A 21,724-nucleotide genomic window follows, 5' to 3' on the forward strand; every position below is an offset into this window, starting at 1 on the left:
GCACCATATTAAGTGGGAAAAGTTTGCCAACAAAAAGTGGTTTCTATTCTAAGCCTTTGATTAATTTGGGAGAAGTTACTTCATAAATCACATAGGCAATTATAGATTTTTGTTTTGTTTTATTTTTGCCAACAATTTCTGAGGCTAAATATTCATTTAGATGCCACCCTTAATGCTCACAATAGCAATATTTGTTTTATTCAAGGGTCCCGCTGTGCCTTTTTTTTGCCAGAAGGGATCTTCACTTTGTATACCTGCTTTGATAAATGTCTACAAAATATGAAATAACAAGACACAAATCCATTTTAATTTCCATCTTTAAAGTTTATATATATTCCTGATGTCTATATTCATTGGGAATAGGTTATATTTTCAATTTTGGGGGTTTCTTTTATTTGCAATGCTTTCTTTCATATTATTAATATATGAACATGTGTTCTATCTTATCTTTCATTTTTCCTATCATAATTGCCTGTTTTATTAAGTGATAGTTCTGTAGGTCTTTAAATTGTGCATCTTTGCTACTGTATGAACGGCACTAGACTGAGTTTTAATGGGAAAAATTTTTATTAAATAACTATTGTTAAGGAGTCATGATTGACTGACTGCTAGGTACTGAATGCATTCTTCTTGACAGTTCCCAATGCTCTGAATTTTCTCCTAAAATTACTGGGTGTGCAACCTCATGTGTGTGCGTTCTTAAGGATAGTCTCATATTATTTTAAATCACAGTATTCAACCACTTTGAACCACTGAAACAAATAGTAAATAAAACTTACTCTATACTGTATCTACTCTATAACTCCAGTAACTTTAACTCACATTAACCTGGGTAAATTAGACAGGAAATATGACTAAATGAGCTAATGTTAATCTTAAATTAATAGAACTTAAATTCTTAAGTTCTATTTTTAAGGCTATATTAAGAGACTCTTGCATGCCTGAAGGTACAAATTTCCTGCTGCCACTATTAATCCTCTGAACAATTAGGGTGAGTCCTTCCTAAATTTCTTCCCTTATCTCTTTATCAATTTATTTATTTGGAACTGCCCCCAATCTTATCTGATTTTTTTCGTAGGTCCTCTTTGCTTTATTCCCAAAATCAACCATACTTTTCATTGCAAATTACATTTTAAAATATGCCTCTTTTCCAACTTTTTTCAGGCTATGCAAATAATGCTTTTTTTAAATGTTTAGTCCTTTATAGTATGAAATATTTCTATTTCTTAATTTATATTTGTGATACATTCTGCTACTCTGGATCACTGAAAAGTGATAACTAAAAGAAAATTGTTATGGTTGTTTATATATTTTATTCAGAAAATTGTACAATCAAACAATTATAGAGTAAGTAAAAGCAGACAGTATGGAAGATTCCTATATGGTGAAATAATTGTATAATTCTGTAATTATTCAGAATTGTATAAAACCAGTATGTATTTTTCTAAAGACCGATCATTTATGTGACAATGCCAGGTGCACAAAGACAAACATGTATTACCCTCTAGAGGGAATCCCAAAATATTCAATTTAACAGAAAACATGTCTTTTCACTCATGACTCAAATCAATCTGTATATCAATTAAAACTAGTATCTGAGCAGAAATTTCACAACTATTTTCCTGTCTTGTCAAGGAAATTAGAAAATAGCAATTATTTGTCTTTTTTGATGTTACAGTCACTAACAGTAAGGGTGGCCCTAGATTTGTTAAAACTGGACCATGACTTGTTTATGCCAATCACTTAATACAATGGTTAAACTTTGACATGCTGATCCCCTGGGAAAAAGGGGAGATCTGGAAAGATATCAAACATAGACTAATATCATTACACAGGTTCTTTGAGCCTTCAATCCCCCTCCTAGTTTTCATGGGTGTTTGCATGGAAACCTCTCATTAATTTATCAGCGTTAACATCCTGCTCTTTCACCACTCTGCCTCTGACATAGGGTACCCCTTCCATTGTACTAGGTCAGTGATGGTTAACCTTTTTTCCCCTCTGGTGCCAAAAGTGTGTGCGTGTGTGCTATAGCATGCATGTGTGTGCCCACACCCATAATGCAATGCCCCCCATGTACAACCCACACCCCTGCACATGCAACCCCCATGCTCCCCCCGTGCATGCGAATGTGACCCCCTGTACCCCATTTTGCACCTAGCAGGCCTCCAGAGGCCAGAAACGGTCTGCCTGGCCCTCTTCTGGCCAGTAACTGCCCATTTCCAGACTTCCAGTACTTCCAGAAGGCCTGTTCTTCACCCTTCCAGAGCCTTCGCATGAGCCCTATACTTACCTGACATCCAAAACAGGCCGCATAGAGACTCCTGGGAGGGGCGGGGTGGTATGGGCATGTACGCGTGTCTCCCGCATGTGCTTCCTTGCCAGCAGGAGGCCCACAAAGATGGCTCCACATGCCACCTGTGGCACTTGTGTCATAGGTTCGCCATCACGGTACTAGGTATTGCAACTCTGGTTTTCCCACGCAATTCATGTTAGTTGGTCACATTGTCCAATTATGAATCGTCATATTTTTTTTTTGAGAACTGTTCACTTTTTTTTTTTAATTTGATTTATATGCCGCCCTTCTCCGGAGACTCAGGGCGGCTTACAATGTGTTAAGCAATAGCCTTCATACTTTTGTATATTTATACAAAGTCAGCTTATTGCCCCCACGAACTGGGTCCTCATTTCACCTACCTTAGAAAGGATGGAAGGCTGAGTCAACTTTGAGCCTTGGAGAGATTCGAACCAGCAGTAAATTGCAGACAGCTGTGTTAATAACAGGGTGCATAGACCACTGTACTATCAAGGCTTTTCTGGCAGACACCTGCATTAGTGGCCTTGGTGGGTTCTTGATTCTCACAGTCCATCTCTGGCATCTCTGCATTCTTTTTCCCTTCCTCCCGCCAGTTTTTTGACAAGTTGAATAAATGTTTCAAAAGCAGTTCAACTTTGACAGTTTTCCATATGCATTAGTTATTTGGAAAAGAAAATGGACTTTTGGAAAAATGTTTAGTAAAATATTCATTTCAATGGCTGCAATTCTTCCTAGCCACACATCTCTTATTCTAGTTTTTTAATTCAGTGATAGTTGGTTATAAATTAATCCCTATATTTTTTGTCATATAGAATTCCATATCTTTAGGTAATGTTAACCCTAGTCCTCAATAAAGATATATAATCTTCCTTGTTAAGTATAGTGCTTTATTACAATTTTTAGAAAATACTGTTCTGGCTTTTTCTTTATAAGTGCTATGTATCACACTAAACAATTTGAGCTATAACTTACTTTTTTTAAAAAAAGTTGCAACTGTGAAATGCCATTGCAAATCATAAAAAGCTTCTCCCTGCATACAATAAAAATAGAAACAACAATCTTGGCAGCTTTAAACATTTATCTTGCCAGTAACAATCTTTTTTGAATAAATCTAGTCTGATCAGGATGTATCATTTAGTTAACTTTTTATTTTGTTTTCAAATATTGCTGCAAAACAACTTATAACCTATGTAACAAAACAGTTCTGTACAACTTAAACTTTTTCCTTCTTTATAAATCAAAGAGATAAAGTTATTTCAAGATGTAGGAAATTCTTTACATTCCTGAATTTAATTCATTACTATGCTAATGGTTTGACCAAGATGTGAAGAGTTAATGGTAAAAGGAAACAAGGCTGCCAAATGACATAGAACAACTCAAAGAAATAGTGCAAGGTCAGAAGATCAGATGGAGAAACTTGGCCCAAAGAATTGCCAAGAGTCAGACATAACTAAATGGATAATATCATAATCAATCATCATTATATAGCAAAAATATTATCAGGTCCAGAACATTTGTACTTTTTCAGTTTTTAATAAACTCTTTTGACTTATCTTCAGTAATAAGATGGCTACAACCCTTCGTTGATATCTAACATTGGTAAAAATATATACTCCAATAATCTTCATTTTTTTTTGAATCTATTATATGCTTACTATAATATCTACAGTAGTAATTCATGAATGGCTACATCATCTCTTTCATTGTGTAAATATGTTGGTTCCACTCCAAATATAGTAATAATAATTTTATCTAGCACTCAGTTGATAGGCCAGTAATTTTTCTGACACTGATTTTTTCAAAATATTTTTGTTTAATAAAATCCAGCTTACTGTAGATCTCTTTTGCTTCCAATAAATCTGTTGATTGAATATTGCTATTTTCTTCTAAAACCAAGACAGAGTTAAGTTAAGCTGACTTTGTATAAATATACAAAAGGATGAAGGCTATTGCTGAGCACATTGTAAGCTGCCCTGAGTCTTCGGAGAAGGGCGGTATATAAATCAAATTAAAAAAAAAAAGTTAATGGCTTAATTCTAACTGTTTTGGCTCATCCAGTAATTTATCCTTCTGTTTTTGCATGGCTTTTTATCTGATGCCAGAGAGATAAACAAATCTATCATAAATGTTTTACTAGCATCTCAAACTGGCAATAATGGAACATCAGGACTCAAATTGATTTGAAAGAAGCTCTATAGTATTTGGTAACACATATGTCCTCCTTAATAATAACAGTTCATTAAGTCTCTATTTATTCAATCTTGGAATCCTTTAATTAATCTTGACATTATCAGAGTATTGGATTATGAACTGCCACCTCCATATCTATGAATTTGGTTAACGCTGGATTACAAATTCAAAGCATCTGTCTTCTTGAATCAATTTTATGAATTATTAAAGAATAGTCATAGTCTGTGTGGGCTGTGTATGCATGCTTCTAAACAAGGCAGCAATGATGTACAAGGTGAAATATTTTGAGGAAATTTTCTGAAGTTATCATTTTATTCATAAGGAGTGGGATGGAAAAAACATATATGGTCAAGAAAGCTTTGCTTTTCTTCCAAACTAACTTGTGACACCAGTATGCCCTCTTTTGCACATGCTCTGTTACACATCTATATGCTGAGGGCTGGTCAATTAATACAGTAGAAATGATGATTAAAACATAACTTTTTCATTGGGATTGGTTTCTCCCTGCTGGGGTGATATGCAGGGGACATTTGGCTGTGTGTTAACAAGCATTCTCAATCTGAGTTGGGAAACAAGCTATATAGCTTTAACCATTGCTCATATGAGACAGTACAAATAGCATTTAGAAAGAAGGATTATGAGCAAGGAACCACAGGTTCAAAAGCATTACCAGCTGTTGTAGCTCAGTGGATTGTGTTAAGCAAGTCACTCTCTTTCAGTCCAACCCACTTCTTAGACTTGTGGTTGTACAATAAATATTATGTATGTCACCTTGATCTCTTGAAAAAAAGCGGATAATATTTAATTAATGAATAAAATAAATAAAAATGGATGTCAAGATATAAAAGAATTTAAACCTAACCTTGGGAAAAACATGAACAAACTGTTAAGGAAAGGATTGGACAATGGAAGGCATGATCCAAAGACTGAAGCAAACATGAGAAAGAAACACATAGTATAAAATGGACAGAGACAAATTTGGACAGGCTTTCAAGATTCTGTTCTTATTATACACTACAATAATAAAATAACAGTTTATAGAATCCTTGCTGTATCTTTTTCTTAGTCTACCCCCAAACACTGATACAATAATACTATGGCAGGTAGGTTTACACTGAGCAGTATTCTCATCATATGAAATTAGCATGCTTTGTGTCATCCTGGATCATAATTGAAGCAAACAAAAAATATTTCTGGACATTATTTACAATATGTATTCTAGCCCTAGATGTTATACTCAATAACTAGTTCTTCTCCCTGCTTTACTAACAAACATTATCAGAGATTTGAATGTAAATTGTACATGAAGGTTCTTAAAAGCAAATGAAATGAAATGAAAAAAAAATTCTCTCTTTAATTCTATGTGCTTTTTAAACTAAACTACCATTAAATCCATGTTTGTTGCTTTCTTTTGCATGCATTGAATCAATCCCAATTTTAGGTTGGGTTATTTAAAATGAGAAGCCAGTGTTTTTTCTCCCCTCTTTATTTCTCAATCCAACTTCACCTTTTACTTGCCATTATGCATTCTGCTGCACAGATTGATTTGTTTCTTTTCTGCTGTTTCTTCTTTTCTCTCAGGTCTGTCACGGATTTGGACAAGGAGCCTGACCTTGTACATATGGAGGGTCGGACACCAGATGGACGTGAGTGTCTCAGCACCAAGTCTATCAAACCAGAGAGGAAGAGATTCAATTTCATTTTACTTCATTTTGTTTTTTGATTTACATTTTAATTGATAGAGAAAATGTGAGTCCCCAAGCTCTCTTTGTTGTATGTTCCCATCTTCAGTTGCAAGAGAATACAATTCTACAACTTTCATTTCTATGGAAAGAAATAGAAGGAGAAGTGAACACAAACTTATTAGAGGCAGTAAATAAAGGGGAAATAAACAAACAATAAACAAAGACAAAAAATAATATGCCAGAACAACTAAGTATCTCCCAGTCTCTCTTTATCTCCTCCTCCTCCATATCCATAAATGGCACTCTTGGCTTCTACTTCAAGCTGGTTTAAAGAGGAGCAAGCCAGGATCCCTGGTTCACAAACAAACCATGGATGAAACCATATGGATGAGCTTATTGTACTTTCTGGGGCAAGAAATAAGAGCACTTCCATTTGTTTGCTAGAATGAGAATTTGATAGCTATTTAATTTCTATTCTATGTGTCATTTAAATGCCCCAGTTAGAATTTGGATGTTAGGGATCAAAAGCTAGAAGAAACTGGGATTTTAAGAGATCAAGAGTTGGGAGAAACTGGGATTTTTAAACCATTCCCAAGAGCTAGTTTCCCATTTTTAATTAGTCATTTTATAAGACTTCTATCTTATAATTTCACTTTGCAGTAAGATGGGTGGTAAACAAATTTAAAAATAAAATATATTAAAAAATAGCACACCTTTATACAAAGAATATTTATATTAAAATAGATTTCATTTTATTTATTTCTAGAGAAAACAATTGGACTGAATATGATTTTATATAGAGGAAGGCTCTTACTGACATTTGTTACCAAAGAATAGTATAGAATTACAAGTAGGCTTTGCACCTTAATTTTGCTTTCTAAGCCTCTTATGTATTGCCAGAGAGTCAGAGAGAATATAAAGCAGAATACAGATTTGCATAATGTCACAATTGCTAATCTATATTTATATATGCAAACTTGAAATAATAGCTTCAATTTAAATGGAAATACAATACATCTCAACATTGTCTTCAAATTTCTTGAACGGCCGGATTCATTTGCAGGTAAGTACTGCCAGCAACTGAAAATCCCTAATTAAGTAATGCTAGTTATTGTAAACATCATGTGCAGTTAACCTAGGACATGATGTTTGTTCACTCCACCATTAAAAAAACATTATATTTTCATATTTTATGTTAGCAACAGTTGTGATGGATTCATATGGCAAATGTAATAACTACCCCAGCATGTATCTGGTCAACTTTGTCCCACTTGGGTTTCAGAAAAATGATGAATACATTTTTTCCACCTGGCTAAGAATGAAGGTGTTTGTGGTATATGATATTTGGATGTTTCCAGTTTTTTTATCTTTTTAAAAAATAACTATAACTTTTTAAAATATGTAATTTACAGTTTTATAGTATTAGTTTTTTTTGGCTTAACATTGTTAGTCACCCCAGGCTTTTTCCTTTTAGTAGCACACAAGCAAAGATAAACAATGTTAACAAATCTACTTTACGCCAACACTATTTCCTATACATTTCCATACTTGGAAACCATTTTGTTTGTAACATATCGATATATAAATTTTATTCTACAAACTTCTCAGAACTCTCTTTTGAGATTTCCTCAATGTTTATAGCCATGATTTTTTTTGGAAGAATCTTTCTCTTGGAAAATTCATTCTTCTTTTCTTATTTGTTTTCCAATTACATCTTCATTCACTCCGCCTCTATCATCAAATTATTTTGAAATATTTATTTTGTTCTGGTTAGTCACTTTTATATTCAGCCTACAGTCACAATAGCCCATTTAACTTTAATATTTGTCACAAAGGACGGCAAATGTGCGTGTCCTAGGATAATGTTACAAGATCCAATCTGGATCTATTATTGTTCTGCCCCAGCTACAGACCCCAAAGAATGCAGCATACACAAAGTCTGTACAAACCTTAGTTTACTAAATTAAATCAGTCTTTTTCAAACAAAGGCTTTTAATTAACTTTCTTAACAACCTACAAGAATCCAAAGAATAAATAATCGTAATCTTACTATGGTTGGCAGAAAGCCCAGAAGCAATTTGCAGAGAACTAAGATCCAGATGCGAAGGAGAGTGAATGAAGTTGTTCCCTGCAAATTGCCTCAGTCGTCGTCCTTCCTTAAATAGGCTAAGGGAGTGGCCAATTAGTCCCAAGCCTTACTCTCAAGAAGACCTCCTCCTGAGGAGCCACTCCTGCCTTTTGGCAGCTCTGCGCTCCCGTGCATCGAAAAGAGACTCCTCCTCTTCTTCCTCTTCACTTATGGGTGCATCTGGAGGTTCTGAAGCCCCTGGCTGAATCCCCGCCTCTGGCACCACATCTTCTCCAGCCTCCTCATTGTCTGACTTGAGTGTCAGCTGCAAAGGCTGCTGGTGCAGCATCACACCAGCCTCCTCACTGTTGGAATCAGCTACTAGTTGCACAGGCCACAACAGTTATCAGGAGCAGAAGTTTAGTCTTCTGACCTTTCTGGTGAGAGAGAAGTTCTCTGAGAATGGGTCCTGGTGACTGACCCAGATTGAATCCTTTAATATTTGTCCTTATAACCCAGCTCACCTCCACATAACATAATGGGCAGAAACATTCTTAATCAGAGAAATGTAGTGGTTAAGGCAACATGCTAGATACCATGAGACCCTGAGTTTTAATCCCACTTTAGGCATAAAGCCATCTGTGCAATCCGGGCCAGTCGCTTTCAGCCTAAGAAGGAGGCACTTCTGAAAAACCTTGCTAAAAAAAACCTGCAAGAACTTTTTTTCAAAAATTGGATACACCTGAATAGAAAGAAAAAAAATCTCCCAAGATACAAAAATTAATTTAGTTAGGTTAATATTAAAAAGCAAAACCTTCATGTATCAGTGAGGCTAACATTCAAGTCTCCCAACTGGTTAAATTCCTAAAAATGTATGATGTGGCATTGTGGTTTTACACTGACTAGGCTGAAAAAAAGAATAAAAATTACTGCTGTATCTTCAACATCTGCAAATCTGGCAGCAACAAAAATTCCCTCACTCTTCTTACAAAAAGGTGAAAACGCACGTGAGTCTGGGCAACATGCTTTAAGGAAGACTTGGAGTAAATGAAATAGATTCAAAAACAAATATAAAATCAAGTGTATGAAAATAGAGGTTTCTACTACATACATGATCTGGAAATAAATCAGCCCAACTATTCAACAGTGCTCATGTCCAAAGCTGCTTCCAAACTGGCAAAGAATTACCAAATGAAAACGATTTAACCTAAATCTTGGGTGCCCTCATGGGACTGCTAAAAGTTCTTTTTCTCCCTGTTTTTCAAACAAAATAGAATTAAAGTTCTTATCTCACAGCAGAATATATTTCCTTATAATAATAAATGTATTATTTATTATATCTTAAATAATAAATAGATCATTGTGCCTTCTTGTTTTTCTCTCTAATGTTAAGAGACACAAGAGTTGAAACAGATAATTATATAATCTAAAAACTTAAAAGGCATTTGAATAGCATCCAAATGTTAGGGACAAGGTTATTTTATCTTGCTCAGTAATTTTTATTTTCCATTAGAAGTACTTGTATTTTCTCTAGTATTTTTATTGGCTCGTAATTTCATTAATGCAATGTGTGTATTTCCAAGAGCAGAGTAGGATTATTGTACCAATCATTTGCTCTGGAGACAGATTAGAAAACATCCCAATGTTGCCTCCTTCGAGAGGCTATTTCTGCCCCTGTCTTGTTTATAAGCCTATCAATTCTGCCAAGGATTCTCTTAAATTTCTCCAGTTTTTTTCTTTCTTTTACCTTCCTTTTTCTTTTTCCTTTTTCTTCTGCCAGTTTGGCAGGTTTTTCTGAAATGGCAAAAAAAGTTGCAGGTAGTAATCAACTGGCAGTGACTATGGTTCAACTGCTTAGATGCTGGAAGTGGAAGGACCCAGGTATCCAAGGAAGGCTTCAGTACTTACATCTCAGATTACTCTCTGCAGAATCAGTAAGATAGGAAGTGGCAGAATAGTTGCTGGTTGAGAAGGAATATGAAAATATTTCCCTGAATCACCAGGCTTTATCTAAAATTAGATTTTTCATAGCTCCTCAGGAAAATCTGCAAGTCTCTAGAGATTGAAAGATGTGTTTTCAGGGACTAGCAGCTCTGCTCTGATTCCTCTTTCCTGAGGAATTCAACAAAAACTCAGTAAAAGGAATAGAGGAAGCTCCTCCCTTCTGCAACATTGGTCAGGCTTTTCAAAATCTCTCCCCCTCCCCCCCAGAGGAGGACCCTTACTACTTATTTCATAGGCCACAGTCAATCAAGATAGAGAAGAGACTCCCAAATATCCAAAGGGCAGGACAATGCAAATCATTCAGTCTATAACAAATGAGTCTAGCTTTAGGCTAAGGACTTCCTTGAATACTTCAATCATTGCAAAACTTATATCTCCCAAATACAAGAATTAGTTTATTGCTTTAGTGTGAGAAACTCAGGCATAAAGTTACCAGGTCTACTTTCTTAACAATGGGTGATAATCTGGACAAGGTCCACTTTTAAGCCAGAGGCATGTGGGGCAGCATGGCTGCTAGAAAACATCTTTGCCAGTTGCATAAGAGGTAAAATATCTCCAAATCAATCCTCCAAATATTCAGAAGGAAAGCTGTTCAGAGAAACTGTAATTGTTTCCCAATTAAGATTATAGATAAAATCATCTATATCTACCCAGCAAAAAATATGAAGGCGGGCGGCAACAAAGCATCAGGCTACACCTTTCCTTCTTTTCTTCCTTATCACATAATTTTTTTTTATAAGAAGTAATCCAGTGGTTAAAGGATCCAACTGGTTAATCATACCCCAATTTACCATCACCTTTACAACCTGAGAAACTAGGGAAGGTCCCTTCTGATGATAGTTGTCCATATATCTGGATACTGTGTATATCTCCAATCTCAAGGCCAATTGCTTGCATACACTTAGTGTAATGGGTGAGATACTGACAGCCCTATAAAGTAGACCAAAATCTAGAAATGTTTCTTTCAGAAACTGAAGATGGAGAAAAAAGATGTATTGTGCCAATAATTCTTTGCTGATTCATTTTAAGGGCTCATGCCTACTTACACACAAATTTTCCTTCTTCTTTCCATGTACAAGAGTTTTATCTGATTATTTAGGAGGTTGCTAGAGTAGATCCATGGTCACAGAGGTTCCCATGGGTGGAGTCCTGTTGCAGCAACAGTTATCTATTATTTCCTGCAGTTGCCTCTCACTGCTCTGTCCAGTTCAGCCTTTTCCTTCCTTCGCTTTGCTGTGCCTGGCCTGACATTTTAGCACTTCTTAGACCTACCAAATTCCATTTTGAATTAGCTAAAAAGGAAGTTAAATGTGATTGTACATTCAGCCTTTTTATTCATATCACCCTGACCTTAGGAGTAGGGGGAGAAGTGATTAGCTGTTTGCTTTCTGGACAAACAGCAGGGAAAGTGAGCTTCCTGAATGATGCTGCCTTAAGCTGCTGGGTAAAGATAGCTAAACTGTAGTCAGAGCTATATTTCACACTTGGAAAGGTGAACTCCATTGAGTCTTAAAAATTGATTGACAATCGATTATAATACAAACCAATCATATAAAGCTATAAAGCAATAACATAATAAATATAAAAAGCAATAATAATGAATGTAACAGATAAAATCACAATAAAACTATTAGCGAATCAATAGAATGTCAATTCTTAATAGGAGGGAATGTTATTCATCTTGTGATGGAAAGACCCATTAGACAAGTTCCCCAGGGGGTGGAAAAGATACATAACAAAATGAAAACATACAACCATCATCAATCCATCATATGCATTAAGCTTACATACACATTATAGATGAAGAACAGAATACTCCTGGTTGTCAGCTACAGTTGACAGCTCAAAACACTCAGCATATTACTAATAAGCTACAAATCCTATTGGGCAATAACATTACATTTCCTCAGGCACTTGGAGGCAAAGCTCTACTTGTATCCAGAGAACCACCCAACCAACTGGTACTAGATTCACACAAGCAACAACAAGCAGCTTACACATTTATGCCAACATGAGAATCAGAACCTGCAAAATCAAAAATGTCTCTTTTGACCTCATATCTACATCAACAACTTAATCACAGGCCTTAGCAAGTATACACAAGATTTTAGGTACCTTCGCCTTTCTACATCTAATGGAATAAATTATCATCATCTCCTAGCAATGTTTCTTTGAATTCTACATAGGACAAATAGGGAAAAAAATTGTGCCAAAGAAGTAATGGAGAGAAACTTAACATCAGGACTCAGAACAAGGACAAAGTAATATCAGATCATTTCAAACTCTCATGATACTCTGTGAAAGCTCTCAAAGTAATCACTTTGGAAAAATGAGGTTTTTACAGGACTATTGAGAAAGAAATTGTTGAACTCACATCGAAAAGAGTCAGACAATCTCAGAGAGGCTTTCTAACATATAATTGTTAACTGAAGAGGTACTTTTAATTTGTATCACATGTAACCTGTATCTCCACAATCAATCTTTCTTACTCTTCCTTTCACCCACCCCACCTCCTCCCAGTTTAAGTATTATAAAAGCCAAACCACTCTTTGCATCTTATGATACGAGCCACACCTCACAAACACTTATGTCTTTTGATAAAATTTGCTAAATGGAAAAGGTACCAGATGCCTTCAGATTTTTGTCACCATAGACAAACATGGCTCTTTTTTATGATACATTATATTCATATCCTCCCTACTCTTTAGTAGCTCAAACTTTTGGACATGTAACTTCATTTTATCCATATAACAACATCCCTTTCAGATCGGTTGGATTGCACAGAAAGATGGTAACTTTCTGATAATGGCAAATCTTGAATTGAGTCTCCTCCATCTAAATTCAGCGTCTTGCAACATAGGTGGAATGTAATTATTGTGTAAGCATCACAGAAAAATAAGACTGGTTAAAAGTCCAAATTCTAAAGAATATTCAGATGAAGTTTAAATCTTGGGCATGGGCAAAACGAATTCCTTCATTCCATTAAGTTATTTAGACCTCATGACATATATTGCATATGTAAGCTGGGAGTGCTCTACGAAAATCTGAAATTTTGCATAATGAAAAATTTGCTTGAAATGGAAATACAGGACTTGTTCTACAGAAAATTGATTCATCCATCTCACTCTGAAATTATTTGCTTCAATGTTAGAACTGAAATACTCTGCACAATATAAAGCAATTTATATTATAAATTAATATAAATATATAAATAATATAAATATTATATATATATATATATACTATGATATACATATTATTTATAAATGAGATACATATTAAATATTATAAATACTATAAAATATAAAACAGGCAATCCTGCTTACTTAATGGAATCTATTTTTTCGTTTAATCTTTATATATATATATATATATATATATATATATATATATATATATATATATATATATATATATATATATATATATATATATATATATATATATATATATGAAGTCTTTTATTTTGTGTCTGATTTTAAACAGATTCTTCCACAGGGGGCTCATATCTGTCAGCTCATTCTACTTTGGCACCAGTTTCATCACCAGATGGTTTTCCAGCACCACCACCTTCACCGTGCAGTTCCATCAATTTGTCCAGTTCAAACTTGGGCTTCTTGAGCATTTTAACTTTGTGAACATAGACAGCATGAAGGGGGTAGATTGATTGACATGCCTTTTTAATGTCTTTACCAATGCTGTCTGGAATCAGTTTATTTACAACTTCTTTTAAGTCATTTGTTTGTACTTCACGTGTCATGATTTCCACCATTTTTTTGCGGATTTGGCGGACCTGTTGGTGCTGAGCATAGGAAGTCTTGTGAATCTGGTTGGTTCTTTTCTTGGTGAAACCAACACAGAAAAGGCGTAGAAGATACCCATCTGTTGTTTTGACATCGATGTGGGCTTCAATTATAGTCTGCCATTTCTTAACCATTGAACACATTTTATCCCGTGTGAGATCCATGCCATGAAAGTTTGTCAGGCAGTTTTTCCCCTGGACATTCTCTGTAATCAGCTTGAATTTACAGAAGGCAACTTCATCATTCTGTAGGTCAGCAAGGCTTACTTCAAATACACAGCCTTTCAGTCCATCAGAGGCAATTTTTGTTCCCTGAGACCTGGTAACTAACGTCTTTCCAATGTTTTGAATATTGAACATTGCTGGAGCCTTGACATCATACCAGTCTTTCTTTGAGAAAGGGTCCACCACTTTCTTCTTGGCACCTTTCTACCCTCCTTTGGTGAGGCGCTTGTTCTTTCCTACCGCCATAACACCGCACCGGGAACCAAAGAGCTATTTTTTCGTTTAATCTTTATGTAGTATTTAATTTTGCTTTCCTCTATAACACTTATATTTCTCTCTTATAAAACAGCTTAATCCTTTATTTCAATAATTGTTTAATATACCAGTTGTCTTCAACATATGTCCCTTTGCAGGATTTTCTTTTTTAATCATAGAGCTCAAAACACCATTCCCATTGCTCTGATGGTTTTTTTATGTTGGAAGAGAAAAAAATGTGGTTCATTGATGGCTAAGAGCTGATCTCTTTTCTGCCTCTTTGTTTGGTAAAATGGTTCTTATTTGCTTCATGGATTCTGAGCTCCAGGAAGTGCCCCCTTTCATTTCCTTTTTGAATCTGATTGTTTATTAAACATGGCCACTTTTATTCCCTTATTTGTTGTTTCCTGCAGACCTACATGTTGCATTTGCACTAGGAAACGGATGCTAGATTGCTTTTATGACTGTAGCTGGATGTTTGCATGTCTGAAGGATGTTTACACACTGTTTCATTATACTATATTGACAAAATATATGCAGGTATATATATTCCTGAATGAATAGATGAGATAAGGATATAAGCTTAAATGAGGAAAAAAGATGGATACGAAACCTGAGGAAGTAGAATCCTATGTTCCTGTGAAACTTAAGGAGGTATCGTTATATTAGATTATTAGCGAAAATATGTCAGAATGATAATTTCCTATATAATATGGAATATTTCAATATATTATTGATAACAAATCCAAATTCAGTCCAGTCTCTATTAGTTCAGTGCTTAAACCTTTGAGTCACATTTTATGAATCTATGCTAAACAAATTCTTATTGTAGAAAAAAAGTTTTTATATCATAACTGATGAACTATGGATAACATATGTGGATAGTTCCATAAACTCTAGAAATTACCTTTTTAATACCTAGCTAATTGCTAGAGTGGTATATATGAATGTGTGTATGCATGTATGTATGTACTGATATATAAATAGTAAATTTGTCTCAGACACTATTATATTGAGTGAGCAATTAATTATTAGTTATTCTTGTAATAGGATCCAGTCTGAGTTAATCTGGTTATTGTAATGCCTAATTCTTATAAGATCAAAAAGAAATACAATTCAATTGCTATGTATTTGTAATGACACTTTGCTTTATAGACTGACCATCAAAATATCCAAAAGAATAATTTTTAAATGTACTGTTTTTAATCATATAATTAAACTGTGTATGTTTGCTGCTCAGACTTTTATGATTATGTAACTAGATTCCTCAGGAAAATCATAATCTGCATAGTTGAACTCAACAAACTGCTGACAACTAATGCAATTTAAAAATATGTTTATCGTTAGCATTTTAGAATAATGAAGAGTCAGTCAGAATGATGGTGTTAAATCTTGTTATAGTATCTTTTGATGGGCACTACAATGTATAGGTAGAGTTAGAGATATTTCTTTTCTAGAAGATGGAAAGTCTCTGAACTTAAACAATGAACAGTGAAAGACTATATAGATACAATTTTTGCTTTTGTGGATAAGAAGCTTGGATATTCAGCATAAATGAAATGCATGAAAAACCATTAATTGTATTGTAACATTGCATTGTACTTTAACTGAGGACAAAACAAAATCATGAATGATTGAGAATAGGAATTGAAATGAAATACACCCAAAATTGTGATGTGAATAAAGGAGCACATTTTGCTCCTATTGGATTTTGGAGAAGATCAGAAAGAATGAAGTCCTGTTAACCTATCATAAGTAACAGGCTTTAGCAGATGAATACAGTGGACATAGTAAAGTAGTTTGGCTAGGTTAAAATGGCATCAGAAAAAGGATTACCTTCTGGAGTTTCTTAGACTGCTTTGGAGCACTTTATAGTTCTTGCAAGGTAAAAATAGTTAAATAAATGCTTATGCTTAAGAGTACCAAAATCTGTCACTGTTCAGTGAAGAGGAAAAAAGAATCTCTCACCACCTCATTTATCTGTTAAAGCAAATTAACCCTACTTCTATTCCCAGGCCTTATCCAGCAAAATTTCAGTAAGACTTTTTAATTAAAAAAGGAGCTGGGAATTTACTTTTCACCTCACCTAAAAATGAATTTTTTAAAAAATAATATGGATGTATTGCTCAGGCACCTAATTGGGAGCTTAAAAGCAGAAGAAGGAAAACAGTGATTTCAGAAATAGGCAATAGAATGGCATAGAATAGAATGGTCAACATGAAAAAATAGGAATACGAAGTTGGCCATGGCAAAAGATGAATATTTGCTTTACTTAATCCATAACAAATAATCGGTCAACATTTTTTCATACAAGGTTATCTTTCCCATACAGATGCCCATTATCTAACTTGTAGGATTCAAGAATGTTCAGAGACCACCAGGAATGGACCTTTTTTGCACTCCATTGATACAAGTTCACTTGTTGTCCAGGATGAATATATCTTTATTCAGGTATGTCTACACATCATAGCATATTTTAATGAGAGATTTGCCTCCCAGTTATCAAAAGGGTACCTAACTAGGAAATAATTGAATACTATGGGGAAATCCTCTTTGTTAAAAAATCAAGAATATTGACCATATTTTCAAAACGAAACAAACCTTCATTGACAAAAAGTGATAAGAGTACAATTGTTTTTCTTGTTTTTAATAAAGGAACATCTAATATATTTTCAAAATGCTTATCTTACTATCGAGAACTAAATTATCTATACCTCAATATATCTAATAATTTAATTTCTCTGTTTTTTATTTGTATTGATAATTCATTGCAAAATAAATGTGGTACACTACAGTTATTGGTTTTCCCTTTTCCAATGTTTAAAAAAATATTTTCTGTTACATCCATGTTTTCTTTAGTTGTGGGTAATGTAATGATCAGTCTCTTAAATTATGCCAGATTAGGTTAAAAACATACACTGAAAAGACTATTAGAATTCTGTTTTATTGTTGTAGGATATATTAACAGAATTGAAAAGCCTGACAGCATTTCCCCTGCTTCTTTTCAGACTAAAAAGAATTCAGGGAGATTATCTTGAGCATCTTTCTGACCTCTTTTTCTTATTCAGGGCTCAACTAATGTTTATTTAATTGCTCTTTAATTCCATTTTCAAGGTTATGACAATACTCCCCTGCTAACGGTTCAAACAATATAAATAGATATTTATGGTAATTGTATTGTTCATTTATTATTAAATATAAAATACCAAGCTAATAGAATGTTAAATATAAAGGATTTCCATCTTTACATTTAGAAAAATGGATATTCAATGCAGGGGTGAAATCTACTTACCTTCTCTACTGGTTTGAAAGGGCGTGCGCCATGTGTACACAGCAAGTGCAATTTTGGACCCTCTGTGCATGCGCAAAGCATAAAAAACAGATTACTTAGTATAATTATGACATAAAATATATGTGAGGAAAAAATAAAATTCAAGAAATGAAATAAAATATATGCAGTTTTTTTAAATGATGTTATAAGTAGGGCTATTCAAAATCTTTTTTTTTTCAATTATGTACTAATCTACCAATAGAAATAGCACTTAGATTTATATGCCACTTCATAGTGCTTTACAGCACTCTCTAAGTAATTTACAGAGTCAGCATATTTCCCCCCATAATGGGTCCTTATTTTACCGACCTTAGAAGAAAGAAAGGCTGATTCAACCTTGAGCCAGTCAGGATCGAACTCCTGGCTCTGGACGAGTTAGCCTGCAATACTGCACTATAAACACTGTGTCACTACAGTTTCTAATCTACTGACTCCAGGGATGGTCTAATAGATTTTTTTTTTTTGAACAGAAAATAGTTTTCAGATTCCAATTGTAGTTTGGCTTCAGAACACTTTGAACTGATTCCTGCTCCAAAAGGTTTATTTTCAGGATACAGTTGAACTATTTTTGAAATGGCCCTCTTCCAGAAGAAAGTGAACATTATTTCATGGGCAGACTGGAATTCATTTGCTGATACATCCTCACTTATGGAAACTCACTGACTGATATTAGCTTCTCTCCTGAATACATCCAACATCTTTCTAATGGTAGGAAACATGAACTGAAACTCTCTATGTAAATTGCTATGAATTTCTGGAGAAAGGCTAACCAATGGATGTAACATAAATGTTGTGATGTACACTGGTAAGAATAAAGATTAGTTCAAAGGTTGCAGCATGCTTATAATTATACTAAGTAATCTGTTTTTTTATGAATCCCTGTAGCAAGATGGATAGCAAATAAATTTAATAATATTTTTTTTAAAAAAAGGCAAAATACAAATGTCATTTCTTTTACACAATAGTTATATTTAATACATCAATGTCCCTAAATTATAAACCTTTTGAATGCTATCAAAAACATAATCTATTATATATGTTCTCCACCCATTTCTAACTCACCGTAAAACATTGGTGATCATCCAGTTGCTGAACTACAGATCTCAGAGTTTTTCAGTACTGGTCATCCTGGCCTTTGATCAATTTGTTTATGGAGTGTATGGGTGTTTATTTGCAGTGATCTTATGAAATTGCCTAGTACTTCTTTCTGGAAATAACAAGCTAGGATAGATGAGAATATGACAAAAGCAATTCAACAAAGAATTCTAGAACTTTTTGTCACACTTAGAACACATGCTTGTCTCAAGCAGCCTTCTCCATTATGTCGATCCCCTTCATATGTTGAACTTCAACTACTATAGTCCCAGTCATCATTTCTAGAGGATAGATAAAATCTTCTAAAGACAGGTCCTATTTTTCATTCTGAAGCTAAGCAACAAATATCAGACACTTTGCACCAGATTGACAGGATAATCATTCATTTGCACTGCTTGGCATTCATCAGAAACAAAATGCTTGGGGCTCAAAATCATTTCTTCTATTTTAAAAAAAGCAATGCATCAAAGTTTTAATGTTTTTCAGTTACTGGTACAGAATATTTTTGTATCTGTTGTTTGGAACATTAAAGTTCAGATTAAGATTTTAAAATTTACAAAACTCAGACAATTCATTCACCTTTCTATGCCTAGAAAGCCCTGTATGATATCCCCCTTGCTTGTATGGTTCATGAGAAAAGTATGGAAGGCTATTCCTGTCAAATCTAGCCAGCATAACTAAAAGTCAGAGTTTATTGGATGTGTCATCCAAAAATATCTGGAGGGCCATAGATTTCCCCTCTGTATTAGATTATAAGAATCCAAGTAGCACATGATGAGAACAGATTACATTAAAGCATCAATGCTTCTAATACACAAATTGTCAACTCACAGTTTTATATAGTCATACTGCCTGCAGTTACCATGCAACTTTCAAGAAATATTCATGTCTTGATGCAGCTTTTGGAAGCCTGTAAAAATTTATCTGAGTTTTTCACTGATCCCTCTTTTTTCCAATAATACCATCAGGGTTTCTTTATATCTCCCAGCAATCTTTCTACAAAAAGAATAGTATGCACATGATATATGTGAGTATTCTTTCCTGAATCCAACCACACAATTGGCACACATCTTAGAACAAGAAATGTTGCCTATGCATAATGTAGACTATAATATTTTTTAAATGTTGGGTATTATAGAAACGCTATCACTCACAGTTTTTCCCCCAATTCTGCTATAGTTTTTATTCAGAACAAAGGTACAGGAGTTGAGTACATTTCAAAATCTATTATAGAGTAATAATGCATTTATTATTGTCATTAACTAGCATTTTATATATTTGTAATTTTTACAAAGCTCAAATTTAGATATAGAGATATCTAAATAAGACTTATAAATAGAATATTTAATCATATTAATAGAAATAAAATGCTTCAAACTTCAAGACACTTTAAGTACAAAGTAGTAGAGTATTAAAACTAAATTATAAAACTTTGTGAATAAAATACTAAAATATTAAAATTATTAAACTACTAAATGAATAGATATGTTTATGTGTGTATTTTCTTTGTTGTGGTTCTGACCAGTGAGATGTAACAGAAGAACATAGCATAGAAATCATAAAAATAGTTTACATATTTATAAGATTTTAAATTCAGAGGAAAGTTTTTCTTTGTAAAGCTGTGGCGACTGAAGGAGATCATGCAACTCTTCTGGAGAAACTCACCATAGAAGAGTTCAAACTTATTGCAAGCAAAGTTATCAGGGTATGATGCACATTGCTATAGAAAAGATAACAAAGGAGTATGTGGACTAAATCGTAGATTCTTTCAGCTCATGGGAAAAGTTTGCACTTTAAAAGGAATATTGTTATAACTTCAATATTCAGACAGCAAGACATTAAAGCAAACTAAGAAACAGTTTTTAGCAGTTAATATTGAATAATTAATTAGTTGGTCTGAAGGGTTTCCTGTGTATATCCTGGCAATATTGATCTCCTAGTTTGTCCTGAGAGGGGGTATCAAACACCTGCTATCAGATTGCAGCTCTAGTAGAGCTGTACATTAGAAGCCTCACTGACATGATCCTTCTGGATGTTGGTTTTCCAGAAAGAAGTAGCAATAACTAGGATAGTGATGGTCAAGGTTTTTATCAAAGCTTGAATCAGACATAGAGTCAACATATGCAGACCCTAGATGCCAGTGGGATCATGCCAGCTTCTAAATATAGAATTGTATTTAAATATGAGCCAGCAGTGTGCAGCAGCTGCCAAAAAAGCCAACACAGTTCTAGATTGCATAAACAGAGGGATAGAATCAAGATGATGTGAAATGTTAATGCCTTGGTAAGGCCACACTTGGAATACTGCATCCAGTTTTGAGTGCCATGATGTAAGAAAGATGTGGAGATTCTGAAAAGAGTGCAGAGAAGAGCAACAAAGATGATTAGGGGACTGGAGGCTAAAACAAATGAAGAATGGTTGCAGGAACTGGGTATGTCTAGTTTAATGAAAAGAAGGACCAGGTAGCAATGTTCCAATATCTCAGGGGCTGCCACAAAGAAGAGAGAGTCAAGCTATTCTCCAAAGCACCCGAGGGCAGTACAAGAAGCAATGGGTGGAAACTAATCAAGGAAAGAAGCAACTTAGAACTAAGGAGAAATTTCCTGACAGTTAGAACAATTAATCAGTGAAACAACTTGCCGCCAGAAGTTGTGAATGGTCCCAAATTGCAAGTTTTTAAGAAGAGATTGGATAACCATTTGTCTGAAGTGGCGTAGGGTTTCCTGCCTAAGCAGGGGGTTGGACTAGAAGACTT

General features: G+C 34.4%; 1 protein-coding gene and 1 pseudogene across 1 annotated transcript in view; one reads left to right on the forward strand and one right to left on the reverse strand.

Annotated features, from left to right (window-relative positions):
• LOC139318620 (VPS10 domain-containing receptor SorCS3-like) overlaps window positions 1-21,724 on the forward strand; it is a 478,807-nt gene that overhangs the window by 329,478 nt on the left and 127,605 nt on the right. Inside the window, exons 6-7 of the mRNA XM_070946166.1 lie at window positions 6,086-6,150; window positions 16,876-16,994. Coding sequence (XP_070802267.1) covers window positions 6,086-6,150; window positions 16,876-16,994 — 184 coding nt within the window. The remainder of the gene's footprint in view (window positions 1-6,085; window positions 6,151-16,875; window positions 16,995-21,724) is intronic.
• LOC139318621 (small ribosomal subunit protein eS1-like) lies at window positions 13,738-14,534 on the reverse strand (annotated as a pseudogene).

Source organism: Pituophis catenifer, unplaced genomic scaffold (assembly GCF_029215685.1).
Source record: "Pituophis catenifer annectens isolate HBS135680 unplaced genomic scaffold, rPitCat1.0.hap2 SCAF_6, whole genome shotgun sequence".
NCBI classification, from domain to species: Eukaryota; Metazoa; Chordata; class Lepidosauria; order Squamata; family Colubridae; genus Pituophis; species Pituophis catenifer.